At 48.7% G+C, this 15,747-nt stretch overlaps 1 protein-coding gene across 2 annotated transcripts in view; it reads left to right on the plus strand.

Moving 5' to 3' along the window:
* Nucleotides 1-7,755: 7,755 nt before the first annotated feature.
* The window catches only part of FOXN2 (forkhead box N2), a 35,310-nt gene continuing 27,318 nt past the window's right edge, over nt 7,756-15,747 (plus strand). For both annotated transcript variants that reach the window (XM_038751690.1, XM_038751691.1), the window contains exon 1: nt 7,756-8,788. In XM_038751690.1, the coding sequence (XP_038607618.1) occupies nt 8,264-8,788 (525 nt within the window). In that variant the 5' untranslated portion in view covers nt 7,756-8,263. The remainder of the gene's footprint in view (nt 8,789-15,747) is intronic.

The raw sequence follows: 15,747 nt of genomic DNA on the forward strand, positions 1-15,747 counted from the left end.
ATCATTATTATTATTATAGCTTAATACAGTGCTTGGCACACAATATATGCTTAATAAATAAATACAGCCCCTCTCTAGACTGTAAACCCATTGTGGGACAACGTGATCACCTTGTATCCCCCAAGCGCTTAGAACAGTGCTTTGCACATAGTAAGCGCTTAACAAATACCATCATTATTATTATTATAGTTTAATACAGTGCTTGGCACACAATATATGCTTAATAAATAAATACAGCCCCTCTCTAGACTGTAAACCCATTGTGGGACAACCTGATCACCTTGTATCCCCCAAGTGCTTAGAACAGTGCTTTGCACATAGTAAGCGCTTAACAAATACCATCATCATCATTATTATTATTATTATAGCTTAATACAGTGCTTTGCACACAATATATAAGCGCTTAGAACAGTGCTTTGCACATGGTAAGCGCTTAACAAATACCATTATTATTATTATTACAAGTCTATCCTCTAGGCCTTGCCCCTTCTCTTTTTTGATCAGATTCACCCGCCAAACGAGGCAGGGCAGCCGAGGGTCTTCGAGGTCGCTCAGAAAGTAGCCGGTGAGGACCAGAATCCGGATCGTTGTCGATGTCTCGGAGAGAGAGCAAGACGCTCCAGAGACACGCTTAGAGACACGGAGCCGGCAAGCGGCGGGGGAGCGTTTAGGAGGGAGGAGGATTTCCAGAGGTTTTGATCCCAGAAGGGAAAAACGGGATAGATTCAACGTTCTCCGTCTTCAGCGCGGGAGGGAGGGATGTCCAGTAAGATTTAGACTGTGAGCCCACTGTTGGGTAGGGACTGTCTCTATATGTTGCCAATTTGTACTTCCCAAGCGCTTAGTACAGTGCTCTGCACACAGTAAGCGCTCAATAAATACGATTGATGATGATGATGATGATGATGGCCAGGTCTTTCTCTTTGAAACGCCTCCTTTCGTGTGCCTTGGGGTTTTTTGTAGACTGTGAGCCCACTGTCGGGTAGGGACCGTCTCTATATGTTGCCAACTTGGACTTCCCAAGCGCTTAGTACAGTGCTCTGCACACAGTAAGCGCTCAATAAATACGATTGATTGATTTTGTAGACTGCGAGCCCACTGTTGGATAGGGACCGTCTCTAGATGTTGCCAATTTGGACTTCCCAAGCGCTTAGTCCAGTGCTCTGCACACAGTAGGCGCTCAATAAATACGATTGATTGATTTTGTAGACTGTGAGCCCACTGTTGGATAGGGACCGTCTCTATATGTTGCCAACTTGGACTTCCCAAGCGCTTAGTACAGTGCTCTGCACACAGTAAGCGCTCAATAAATACGATTGATTGATTTTGTAGACGGCGAGCCCACTGTTGGGTAGGGACCGTCTCTAGATGTTGCCAGTTTGGACTTCCCAAGCGCTTAGTACAGTGCTCTGCACACGGTAAGCGCTCAATAAATACGATTGATTGATTTTGTAGACTGCGAGCCCACTGTTGGATAGGGACCGTCTCTATATGTTGCCAACTTGGATTTCCCAAGGGCTTAGTACAGTGCTCTGCACACGGTAAGCGCTCAGTAAATACGATTGATTTTGTAGACTGCGAGCCCACTGTTGGGTAGGGGCCGTCTCTATATGTTGCCAACTTGGACTTCCCAAGCGCTTAGTCCAGTGTTCTGCACACAGTAGGCGCTCAATAAATGCGATTGATTGATTGATTGGTTTGGCTGGAGATTGCAGCTGCCCCCACTTTTTTCGCCTCAGACAACATGTCACGTGGCGTGTCCCCTAAATCTAGGACCAAGATCTTCATCCCCATTTTCCAGATGTGGGAACTGAAGAGCCCGGGCTTTGGAGTCAGGGGTCATGGGTTCAAATCCCCGCTCCACCAGTTGTCAACTGTGCGACTTTGGGCAAGTCGCTTCTCTGGGCCTCAGTTCCCTCATCTGGAAAATGGGGATGAAGACTGTGAGCCCCCTGTGAGACAACCTGATCACCTTGTAACCTCCCCAGCGCTTAGAACAGTGCTTTGCACAGAGTAAGCGCTTAATAAATATGCTCAAAAAAAAAAAAAGGAAGTGTCCAGCCAAGCCGGAGACCCACGTGGGACAACCTGATCACCTTGTAACCTCCCCAGCGCTTAGAACAGTGCTTTGCACGTAGTAAGCGCTTAATAAATACCTCAAAAAAAAAAAAAGGAAGTGTCCAGCCAAGCCGGAGCCCTACATGGGACAACCTGATCACCTTGTAACCTCCCCAGCGCTTAGAACAGTGCTTTGCACGTAGTAAGCGCTTAATAAATACCTCAAAAAAAAGAAAAAGGAAGTGGCCAGCCAAGCTGGAGCCCCCCGTGGGACAACCTGATCACCTTGTAACCTCCCCAGCGCTTAGAACAGTGCTTTGCACGTAGGAAGCGCTTAATAAATGCCCTCAAAAAAAAAAAAGAAGCCTTTTTTTGTTCTTTTTCTTCGTCCCCGGGGGACCATAATGCTCCAGTTGTCCTGGATACATGACATCATTTAGCATTGTAATCAAATAGAGGCTCTCTATTTGGGATCTATTTGGGATTTGGCAACGGATTTGGGATTTAAACCCAAGCCCCGGCGCTTTTTCCGAGGCGGGAGGCGTATTGTTCCGGAGCGGGCCGAGGCGGACGGGAAGGAAAAAATAGATGGAGAGAAGAGAAGAGGGCGCGGACCCGCCTTCCTCACTTGGCCGCACAAATTTCCAGGAGTTTCCCGTCACGGACGTCGTCTCGCTCGAAGCTTCGGTGCCCGTTGACTTGGAGAATTAGCAAAGGATAATAATAATAATAATAATAATAATGGCATTTGTTAAGCGCTTACTATGTGCAAAGCCCTGTTCTAAGCGCTGGGGAGGATACAAGGCGATCAGGTTGTCCCGCATGGGGCTCACAGTTATCATCCCCATTTTACAGATGAGGTCACTGAGGCTCCGAGAAGTGAAGTGACTTGCCCAAGGTCACACAACAGACAGGTGGTGGAGCCGGGGTTCGAACCCACGACCTCTGGCTCCAAAGCCTGTGCTCTTTCCACTGAGCCACGCTGCTTCTCAATTAGCGAAGGATGATGAGGACGCCTTATTTCTAATAATAATAATAATAATAATTATAATAATGATGGCATTTATTAAGCGCTTACTATGTGCCAAGCACTGTTCTAAGCGCTGGGGAGGTGACAAGGCGATCAGGTTGTCCCTCAGGGGTCCCTACCCAACAGCGGGCTCACAGTCTAGAGAAGCAGCGTGGCTCAGTGGAAAGAGAACGGGCTTTGGAGTCAGAGGTCATGAGTTCAAATCCCGGCCCTGCCAATTGTCAGCTGTGTGACTTTGGGCAAGTCACTTCACGTCTCTGTGCCTCAGTTCCCTCATCTGTAAAATGGGGATTAAGACTGAGCCCCCCGTGGGACAACCTGATCACCTTGTAACCTCCCCAGCGCTTAGAAAAGTGCTTTGCACATAGTAAGCGCTTAATAAATGCCAATATTATTGTTATTATTAATCCCCATTTTGCAGATGAGGTAACTGAGGCCCAGAGAAGTGAAGTGACTTGCCCAAAGTCACCCAGCTGACTATTGGCGGAGCCGGGATTTGAACCCATGACCTCTGACTCCAAAGCCCGGGCTCTTTCCACTGAGCCACGCTGCTTCTCTAAACTGTGAGCCCGCTGTTGGGTAGGGACCGCCTCTGTATGTTGCCAACTTGTACTTTCCCAGCGCTTAGTACAGTGCTCTGCACACAGTAAGCGCTCAATAAATAGGATTGATTGATTGTACTTCCCCAGCGCTTAGTACAGTGCTCTGCACACAGTAAGCGCTCAATAAATACGACTGAATGAATTTTCCGTATCGGAGGCAGACTTGAGCATACTGTGTAGACCGCGAGCTCCTTTGCGGGGGGAGCGTGTCCGTGCTCTGCACACAGTAAGCGCTCAATAAATAGGATTGATTGATTGATTGTACTTCCCCAGCGCTTAGTACAGTGCTCTGCACACAGTAAGCGCTCAATAAATACGACTGAATGAATTTTCCGTATCGAAGGCAGACTTGAGCATACTGTGTAGACCGCGAGCTCCTTTGCGGGGGGAACGTGTCCGCCAACTCTGTCGTATTGGACTCTCCCAAACGCTCCCAAGCGGCGTGGCTCAGTGGAAAGAGCCCGGGCTTTGGAGTCAGAGGTCATGGGTTCAAATTCCGGCTCCGCCAATTGTCAGCTGGGTGACTTCGGGCACGTCACTTCACTTCTCCGGGCCTCAGTTCCCTCATCTGTAAAACGGGGATGAAGGCTGCGAGCCCCTGTGGGACAACCTGATCACCTTGTAACCTCCCCAGCGCTTAGAACAGTGCTTGGTACATAGTAAGCGCTTAACAAATACGATCATTATTATTATTCCTGCCCATAGTTAAGCGCCCAGTAAATAATAATAATAATGGTGGTATTTGTTAAGCGCTTAGTATGTGCCAAGCACTGTTCTAAGCACTGGGGAGGTTACAGGTGATGAGGTTGTCCCACGGGGGGCTCACAGTCTTCATCCCCATTTTGCAGATGAGGTCACCGAGGCACAGCGTGGCTCAGCGGAAGGAGCCCGGGCTTTGGAGTCAGCGGTCATGGGTTCAAATCCCGGCTCTGACAGTTGTCAGCTGTGTGACTTTGGGCAAGTCACTTCACTTCTCTGTGCCTCAGTTGCCTCATCTGTAAAATGGGGATTAAGACTGTAAGCCCCACGTGGGACAAACTGATCACCTTGTATCCCCCCTCAGCGCTTAGAACAGTGCTTCGCACTTAGTAAGCGCTTAACAAATGCCATTATTATTATTGGAGGAGCAGTGTGGCTCAGTGGAACGAGCCTGGGCTTTGGAGTCAGAGGTCGTGGGTTCAAATCCCGGCTCCACCACTTGTCAGCTGGGTGACTTGGGCAAGTCACTTCACTTCTCTGTGCCTCAGTTGCCTCATCTGTCAAATGGGGATTAAGACTGTGAGCCCCACGTGGGACAACCCAATCACCTTGTATCCCCCCAGCGCTTAGAACAGTGCTTGGCGTAAAGTAAGCGCTTAACAAATATCATTATCATCAAGTGAAGTGACTTGTATTCCCCCTCCCCCCCAAGCGCTTAGAGCAGTGCTTTGCACACAGTAAGATACAAGGTAATCAGGGTGGGGCTCCCAGTCATAATCCCCATTTTACAGATGAGACAACTGAGGCACAGAGAGGTTAAGCGACTCGCCCAGAGTCACACAGCTGACAAGCGGCGGAGCCGGGATTATACCCGCTGATCGATTGATTCATCCAGGAAATAGAGCACAGCTATTTGGGGGGCGTCTTTAAAATGTTGAGACGGTCTTGAAAGGCGGTTAAACAGCTCCACGGACTGCATAGGCCGCTGGTTTAATTCGCTTCGACTCCGAGCCCCTTGTGGGACTGGGATTGGGTCCCGTCTAATTAATAATGATGGCATTTATTAAGCGCTTACTATGTGCAAAGCACCGTTCTAAGCGCTGGGGAGTTCACAGGGTGATCAGGTTGTCCCACGTGGGGCTCACGGTCTTCATCCCCGTTTTCCAGATGAGGGAACTGAGGCCCAGAGAAGTGAAGCGTCTCTCTGTGTGGCCGACTTGTACTTCCCAAGCGCTTAATTCAGTTCTCTGCACACAGTAAGCACTCAATAACACTCAGTAAATGCCATTATTATTATAGAAGCACACAGGAAGCGCTCAATAAATACGATTGAATGAATGAATGAGTGAATGAGCTTTGCACATAGTAAGCGCTTAATAAATGCCATTGTCATTATAGAAGCACACAGGAAGCGCTCAATAACTACAATTGAATGAATGAATGAATGAATGAGTGTTGCACATAGTAAGTGCTTAATAAATGCCATTATTATTATAGAAGCACACAGGAAGCGCTCAATAAATACAATTTAATGAATGAATGAATGAGCTTTGCACATAGTAAGCGCTTAATAAATGCCATTATTATTATAGAAGCACACAGGAAGCGCTCAATAAATACGATTGAATGGATGAATGAACGAGCTTTGCACATAGTAAGCGCTTAATAAATGCCATTATTATTATAGAGGCACACAGGAAGCGCTCAGTAAATACGATTGAATGAATGAATGAGCTTTGCACATAGTAAGCGCTTAATAAATGCCATTATTATAGAAGCACACAGGAAGCGCTCAATAAATACAAATGAATAAATGAACGAGTGTTGCACATAGTAAGCGCTTAATAAATGCCATTATTATTATAGAAGCACACAGGAAGCGCCCAATAAATATGATTGAATGAATGAATGAGCTTTGCACATAGTAAGTGCTTAATAAATGCCATTATTATTATAGAAGCACACAGGAAATGCTCAATAAATACAATTGAATGAATGAATGAACGAGCTTTGCACATTGTAAGCGCTTAATAAATGCCATTTTTATTATAGAAGCACACAGGAAGCGCTTCGTAAATGCCATTATTATTATAGAAGCACACAGGAAGCGCTCAAATACGATTGAATGAATGAGTGAACGAGCTTTGCACGTAGTAAGTGCTTAATAAATGCCATTATTTTTATAGAAGCACACAGGAAGTGCTCAATAAATATAATTGAATGAATGAATGAATGAACGAGCTTTGCACATAGTAAGTGCTTAATAAATGCCATTATTATTATAGAAGCACACAGGAAATGCTCAATAAATACGATTGAATGAATGAATGAACGAGCTTTGCACATAGTAAGCGCTTAATAAATGCCATTAATATAGAAGCACACAGGAAGTGCTCAATAAATATGATTGAATGAATGAATGAGCTTTGCACATAGTAAGCGCTTAATAAATGCCATTATTATAGAAGCACTCAGGAAGCGCTCAATAAATACGAATGAATGAATGAATGAGCTTTGCACATAGTAAGCACTTAATAAATGCCATTATCATTATAGAAGCACACAGGAAGCGCTCAGTAAATACAAATGAATGAATGAATGAACGAGCTTTGCACATAGTAAGCGCTTAATAAATGCCATTATTATTATAGAAGCACACAGGAAGCGCTCAGTAAATACGATTGAATGAATGAATGAATGAACAAGTACCATCATCATTATTATTCTTAACGAATACCGTCCCCGTTATCTTTATTCTGGCAGGACGGTGCAAGAGCCCCCCACCCCGCCGCCAAAGAGCTGACGGTGGCGAGAGGCGAGACCCTCGCGGAGGACGGGGGGACCCCGGAGGGGGGACCGCCACTGACCAGTCTCTGAGGCGAGACCCCCGTGGAGGAGGAGGAGGAGGATGAGGGGACCCCAGCGGGGGGACCGCCACTGACCGGTCTCCGAGGCGAGACCCCCGCAGAGGAGGAGGACGAGGGGACCCCGGAGGGGTGACCACCACTGACCAGTCTCCGAGGCGAGACCCCTGCAGAGGAGGAGGACGAGGGGACCCCAGAGGGGTGACCACCACTGACTGGTCTCCGAGGCGAGAGCCCCGTGGAGGAGGAGGATGAGGGGGGCCCTGGAGGGGTGACCACCACCGTCCGGTCTCTGAGGCGAGACCCCCGCGGAGGAAGAGGACGAGGGGGCCCCTGGAGGGGTGACCACCACTGACCAGTCTCCGAGGCGAGACCCCCGCGGAGGAGGAGGACGAGGGGGTCCCAGAGGGGTGACCACCACTGACCAGTCTCCGAGGCGAGACCCCTGCAGAGGAGGAGGACGAGGGGGTCCCGGAGGGGTGACTGCCACCGTCCGGTCTCCGAGGCGAGACCCCCGCAGAGGAGGAGGACGAGGGGACCCTAGAGGGGTGACCGCCACTGACCGGTCTCCGAAGGAGAGACCCCCGCAGAGAAGGAGGACGAGGGGGCCCCGGAGGGGTGACTGCCACCGTCCGGTCTCCGAGGCGAGACCCCCGCGGAGGAGGAGGACGAGGGGTCCCCGGAGGGGTGACCACCACTGACCAGTCTCCGAGGCGAGACCCCTGCAGAGGAGGAGGACGAGGGGGTCCCGGAGGGGTGACTGCCACCGTCCGGTCTCCGAGGCGAGACCCCCGCGGAGGAGGAGGACGAGGGGTCCCCGGAGGGGTGACCACCACCGGCCGGTCTCTGAAGCGAGACCCCCGCATAGGAGGACGAGGGGGACCGGACTTCCCGGAGGGGTGACCACCACCGGCCGGTCTCCGAGGCGAGACCCCCGCATAGGAGGACCGGGCTCCCCGGAGGGGTGACCGCCACCGACGGGTCCCCGTGCCCCGGAAGGCGGGGCGCGGATGGGCCCGGTCACCGGGATGACTCCCGACGGCAGCGCCGAGACGCCCGGTGCCGGGAAAGCGGCGGGCCTGAGCCCGGCGGACGGGGCGGGCGGGCCCCCCGAGGCCCTGGCCGCCCCCCGGCCCCGGCCCGGCCCCGCGGCCGGCGCCGGCCCGGACGAGGAGCTGACCAACCTCAACTGGCTGCACGAGAGCTCGGACCTGCTGACGGGGCTGCGGCTGGGCGGGGCCGCCCTGCCCTCGGTGGGCCCGCTGGACGCCCCCGGCCCGGCCCCGCCGCGCTCCCCGGGCCCCGGCCCGGGCCCCGGCTCGCCCACGGCCAAGCCCCCGTTGTCCTTCAGCCTGCTCATCTACATGGCCATCGAGAACTCGGCCGGCAAGTGCCTGCCCGTCAAGGAGATCTACAGCTGGATCGTCGCCCGCTTCCCCTACTTCGGCACGGCGCCCGCCGGCTGGAAGAACTCCGTCCGCCACAACCTGTCGCTCAACAAGTGCTTCCGGAAGGTGGAGCGGAGTCGGGGAAAGGTGAGAGGACGGCGGGCGGGCGGGCATCGTCCCTATCCGTTGCCCATCTGTCTCCCCCTTTTAGACTGGGAGCCCACTCTTGGGTAGGGACTGTCTCTATGTGTTGCCAAATCAATCAATCAATCGTATTTATTGAGCGCTTACTATGTGCAGGGCACTGTACTAAGCGCTTGGGAAGTACCAATTGGCAACACATAGAGACAGTCCCTACCCACCAGTGGGCTCACAGTCTAAAAGGGGGAGACGGAGAACAGAACCAAACATACCGACAAAATAAAATAAATAGGATAGAAATGTACAAGTAAAATAAATAAATAGAGTAATAAATATGTACAATTGTACTTCCCAAGCGCTTAGTACAGTGCTCTGCACATAGTAAGCGCTCAATAAATACGATTGATGATGATGGTGATTTGTCCTTCCCGAGCGCTTAGTCTGCACACGGTAGGCGCTCAATAGGTACGATCGAACGAATGACCCCCCCAGCCCCGAGAGCCCTTTCCGGGCCTCGCTCCGTCCATCGGTCGTACTTGTAATAACTATAATACGTCGCCAACTTGGACTTCCCAAGCGCTTAGTCCAGTGCTCTGCACACAGTAAGCGCTCAATAAATACGATTGAATGAATGAATGAATGACCCCCAAGCCCTTTCCGGGCCTCGCTCCGTCCATCGGTCGTACTTACAATAACTGTAATACGTCGCCAATTTGGACTTCCCAAGCGCTTAGTCCAGTGCTCTGCACACAGTAAGCGCTCAATAAATACGATGGAATGAATGAATGGATGACCTCCGAGCCCTTTCCGGGCCTCGTTCCGTCCATCGGTCGTACTTGTAATAATAATAATCGTGATGGCGTTTGTTAAGCGTTACTATGTGCCAAGCGCTGTTCTAAGCGCTGGGGGGATACAAGGTGATCAGGTTGTCCCACGGGGGGCTCACAGTCTTCATCCCCGTTTTACAGATGAGGGAACTGAGGCTCAGTGAAGTGACTTGCCCAAGGTCACACAGCAGACGTGGCAGAGCCGGGATTCGAACCCATGACCCCTGACTCCAAAGCCCGGGCTCTTTCCACTGAGCCACGCTGCTTCCCAATGACTATAATACGTTGCCAACTTGTACTTCCCAAGCGCTTCAGACAGTGCTCTGCACGCAGTAAGCGCTCAGTAAGTACGATTGAGCGAATGAATGACCCCCGAGCCTTTTCCGGGCCTCGCTCCGTCAATCAGTCGTACTTGTAATAACTGTAATACATCACCAACTTGTACTTCCCAAGCGCTTAGTACAGTGCTCTGCACACAGTACACGCTCAATGAATACGATCGAATGAACGAATGACACCCGAGCCTTTTCCGGGCCTCGCTCCGATGGTCGGTCGTACTTGTAATAACTATAATAAGTCGCCAACTTGTACTTCCCAAGCGCTTAGTCCAGTGCTCTGCACACAGTAAGCGCTCAATAAATCCGATGGAATGAATGAATGGATGACCCCCGAGCCCTTTCCGGGCCTCGCTCCGTCCATCGGTCGTACTTGTAATAATAGTAATCGTGATGGCGTTTGTTAAGCGCTTACTATGTGCAAAGCACTGTTCTAAGCGCTGGGGGGATACAAGGTGATCGGGTTGTCCCACGGGGGGCTCACAGTCTTCATCCCCGTTTTACAGATGAGGGAACTGAGGCTCAGTGAAGTGACTTGCCCAAGGTCACACAGCAGACATGTGGCAGAGCCGGGATTCGAACCCATGACCCCTGACTCCAAAGCCCGGGCTCTTTCCACTGAGCCATGCTGCTTCCCAATGACTGTAATACATCACCAACTTGTACTTCCCAAGCGCTTAGGACAGTGCTCTGCACACAGTAAGCGCTCAATAAATACGATTGAACGAATGAATGACCCCCGAGCCTTTTCTGGGCCTCGCTCCGTCGATCGGTCGTACTTGTAATAACTGTAATACATTGCCAACTTGTACTTCCCAAGCGCTTAGTACAGTGCTCTGCACACAGTAAGCGCTCAATAAATACGATTGAATGAATGGATGGATGACCCCCGAGCCCTTTCCGGGCCTCGCTCCGTCCATCGGTCGTACTTGTAACAACTGTAATACATCACCAACTTGTACTTTCCAAGCGCTTAGTACAGTGCTGTGCACACAGTAAGCACTCAGTAAATGCAGTTGAATGAACGAATGACCCCCGAGCCTTTTCCGGGCCTCACTCCATCAATCGGTTGTACTTATAATAGCTATAATATGTTGCCAACTTGTACTTCCCAAGCGCTTAGTACAGTGCTCTGCGCACAGTACGCGCTGAATAAAAGCGATTGAATGAAAGAATGAATGAATGAATGACCCCCGAGCCTCTTCCAGGCTTCGCTCCGTCGATTGGTTGTACTTATATAATAACTATAATGTGTTGCCAACTTGTACTTCCCAAGCGCTTAGTACAGTGCTCTGCACACAGTAAGCGCTCAATAAATACGATTGAATGAATGAATGACCCCCGAGCCCTTTCCGGGCCTCGCTCCGTCGATCGGTCGTACCTGTAATAACTATAATACGTTGCCAACTTGTACTTCCCAAGCGCTTAGTACAGTGCTCTGCACACAGTAAGCGCTCAATAAGTACAATTGAATGAATGACCCCTGAGCCTTTTCCGGGCCTCGCTCCGTCGATCGGTCGTACTTGTAATAACTATAATACGTTGCCAACTTGTACTTCCCAAGCGCTTAGTACAGTGCTCTGCACACAGTAAGCGCTGAATAAATACAATTGAATGAATGAACAAATGACCCCCGAGCCTTTTCCAGGCCTCGCTCCGTCGATTGGTCATATTTGTAATAACTATAATATGTTGCCAATTTGTACTGCCCAAGCGCTTAGTACAGTGCTCTGCACACAGTAAGCGCTCAATAAATACGATTGATTGATTGAATAGCATCAGAATAAATAAATTGAATTATAGATCTATGCACATCATTACTAAAATAAATAGAATAATAAATATGTACAGATCTGCAGGGAGACCTCAATAGCATCAGAATAAAAAAGTTGAATTATAGATCTATGCACATCATTAATAAAATAAATAGAATAATAAATATGTGCAGATATACACCAGCGAGGTGGGAAGGGGTTAGGGCAGAGGGTGGGAATTGGGGCGACGGGGACGGGAAGAGGAGCGGAGGAAAAGGGAAGGTTGAGGCAGGGGAAGCGTCGCCTTTAAACTAGATTCGCCAAGCGCAAGAGGAACTTGTGCAATGGAAACAGGAAACACACGTCAGGGCTCTTTTTCGCTCAGTAGGTTGCGTTTTTGAAGTTATTGTCTGGCCTTCCTTTTTTCTTCATGGGAAATGTCGACGATTAGGCCGCTTTAAAAGGGAAGCCTTTGCCCCCTCAGCGTCCCGCACTGAAGCCCTCCATTCGACATGGATGCGTGGCTCTGCCCCTGTGTCGGCTAATCCCTCGAATGTGAAAAGTGTCATCTCTTACTACTACTACTACTAATAATCAATCAATCAATCGTATTTATTGAGCGCTTACTGTGTGCAGAGCACTGTACTAAGCGCTTGGGAAGTCCAAGTTGGCAACATATTGAGACGGTCCCTACCTAACAGCGGGCTCACAGTCTAGAAGGGGGAGACAGACAACAAAACAAAACATATTAACAAAATGAAATAAATAGAATAAATATGTACAAGTAAAATAAATAGAGTAATAAATATGTACAAACATATATGCAGGTTATATTCATCAGTCGTATTTATTGAGCGCTTACTGTGTGCAGAGCACTGGACTAAGCGCTTGGGAAGTCCAAGTTGGCAACATCGAGAGACAGTCCCTACCCAACAGCGGGCTCACAGTCTAAAAGGGGGAGACAGAGAACAAAACCAAACACACTAACAAAATAAAATAGAATAGATATGTACAAGTAAAATAAATAACTAGAGTAATAAATATGTACAAACATATATGCAGGTTATATTTATCAGTCGTATTTATTGAGCGCTTACTGTGTGCAGAGCACCGTACTAAGCGCTTGGGAAGTCCAAGTTGGCAACATATAGAGACGGTCCCTACCCACCAGCGGGCTCACAGTCTAGAAGGGGGAGACAGAGAACAAAACCAAACACACTAACAAAATAAAATAAATAGAATAGATATGGACAAGTAAAATAAATAGAGTAATAAATATGTACAAACATATATACAGGTTATATTTATCAGTCGTATTTATTGAGCGCTTACTGTGTGCAGAGCACTGTACTAAGCGCTTGGGAAGTCCAAGTTGGCAACATCTAGAGACGGTCCCTACCCAACAGTGGGCTCACAGTCTAAAAGGGGGAGACAGAGAACAAAACCAAACACACTAACAAAATAAAATAGAATAGATATGTACAAGTAAAATAACTAGAGTAATAAATATGTACAAACATATACACAGGTTATATTTATCAGTCGTATTTATTGAGCGCTTACTGTGTGCAGAGCACCGTACTAAGCGCTTGGGAAGTCCAAGTTGGCAACATCTAGAGACGGTCCCTACCCGACAGTGGACTCACAGTCTAAAAGGGGGAGACAGAGAACAAAACCAAACATACTAACAAAAGAAAATAAATAGAATAGATATGGACAAGTAAAATAAATAAATAGAGTAATAAATATGTGCAAACATATATACATATATACAGGTTATATTTATCAGTCGTATTTATTGAGCGCTTACTGTGTGCAGAGCACTGTACTAAGCGCTTGGGAAGTCCAAGTTGGCAACATCTAGAGACGGTCCCTACCCAACAGTGGGCTCACAGTCTAGAAATGATGGCATTTATTAAGCGCTTACTATGTGCAAAGCGCTGTTCTAAGCGCTGGGGGGATACAAGGTGATCAGGTTGTCCCACGTGGGGCTCACAGTCTTAATCGCCATTTTCCAGATGAGGGAACTGAGGCCCAGAGAAGTGAAGTCACGTGCCCAAAGTCACACAGCTGACAAGTGGCGGAGCCGGGATTTGAACCCATGACCTCTGACTCCAAAGCCCGGGCTCTTTCCACTGAGAATATTGTATATAATATATAATAATTATTAAAAGTATATTATTATAATAATATATTATAGTATGTAATAATTTTATTATTATTATGTAGAACGACCCATATTTTTAAGCAGCAGCGTGGAACCTTGTAACCAGACATGGATGTGTGGCTCTGCCTCTGTGTCAGCTAATCCCTCAAATGTGAAAAGTGTCATCTCTTAATAATAATAATAATGATCAATCAATCGTATTTATTGAGCGCTTACTGTGTGCAGAGCACTGGACTAAGCGCTTGGGAAGTCCAAGTTGGCAACATCTAGAGACGGTCCCTACCCAACAGCGGGCTCACAGTCTAGAAATGATGGCATTTATTAAGCGCTTACTCTGTGCAAAGCACTGTTCTAAGCGCTGGGGAGGTTACAAGGTGATCGGGTGGTCCCACGCGGGGCTCACAGTCTTAATCCTCATTTTCCAGATGAGGCCCAGAGAAGTGAAGTGACTTGCCCAAAGTCACACAGCTGACAATTGGCGGAGCTGGGATTTGAACCCATGACCTCTAACTCCAAAGCCCGGGCTCTTTCCACGGAGAATATTATATATAATATATAATAATTATTAAAAGTATATTATTATAATAATATATTATAATATATTATAATCTTTATTATTATTATGTAGAAACGACCCATATTTTTGAGCAGCAGCGTGGCTCAGTGGAAAGAGCCCGGGCTTGGGAGTCAGAGGTCATGGGTTCAAATCCCGGCCCCGCCAATTGTCAGCTGGGTGACTTTGGGCAAGTCGCTTCACTTCTCTGTGACCTCATCTGTAAAATGGGGATTAAGACTGTGAGCCCCACATGGGACAACCTGATCACCTTGTATCCTTCCCAGCGCTTAGAACAGCGCTTTGCACATAGCAAGCGCTTTATAAATGCCATTATTATTATTATTATTATTATATTTTTATCCTCCCCTTTGTTTCTTCAGTCCTGGCCTTAAGACTCTGAGGAAATATGGTCCAGTTCAGGACATATAAGTGTCATCCCAATAATAATAATAATAATAATGGGGTATTTAATTATGATATTTGTTAAGCGCTTACTCGTTATTGGGTAGGGGCCATCCCTGTTGCTGAATTGTACTTCCCAAGCGCTTAGTCCAGTGCTCTGCACAAAGTAAGTGCTCAATAAATACGATTGAATGAATGCCAAGCACTGGGATAGACACAAGGTCATCAGGTTGTCCCCCCCGAGGGGCTCACAGTCTTCACCCCCATTTTACAGATGAGGGAACTGAGGCCCAGAGAAGTGAAGCGGCTTGCCCGAAGTCACACAGCTGACAAGCGGCGGAGTCGGGATTAGAACCCAAGACCTCGGACTCCCGAGCCCGGGCTCTTTCCGCCGAGCCCCGCTGCTTCTCAAAATGTGAAACGTGACGAGCGGCAGAGTCGGGATTAGAACCCAAGACCTCGGACTCACGAGCCCGGGCTCTTTCCGCCGAGCCCCACTGCTTCTCAAAATGTGAAACGTGACGAGTGGCAGAGTCGGGATTAGAACCCAAGACCTCAGACTCCCGAGCCCGGGCTCTTTCCGCCGAGCCCCGCTGCTTCTCAAAATGTGAAACGTGACGAGTGGCAGAGTCGGGATTAGAACCCAAGACCTCGGACTCCCGAGCCCGGGCTCTTTCCGCCGAGCCCCGCTGCTTCTCAAAATGTGAAACGTGACGAGCGGGCAGACAGAAGGCCCCGTGACAATCTTCCCTAAAAGCGAATCAGTTCCCCAAACACAAAGAGGAAGCGAGGCCCGGGAAAGAACCGAATGCGGTTCCCAGAGGCGCCAATAATAATAATAATGGTATTTGTTAAGCGCTTACTATGTGCCAAGCACTGTAACTAGGCGCTGGAGTGGATACAAGGTGATCAGGTTGTCCCACT

The sequence above is a fragment of the Tachyglossus aculeatus genome, chromosome 9 (assembly GCF_015852505.1).
Source record: "Tachyglossus aculeatus isolate mTacAcu1 chromosome 9, mTacAcu1.pri, whole genome shotgun sequence".
Taxonomy (NCBI): Eukaryota; Metazoa; Chordata; class Mammalia; order Monotremata; family Tachyglossidae; genus Tachyglossus; species Tachyglossus aculeatus.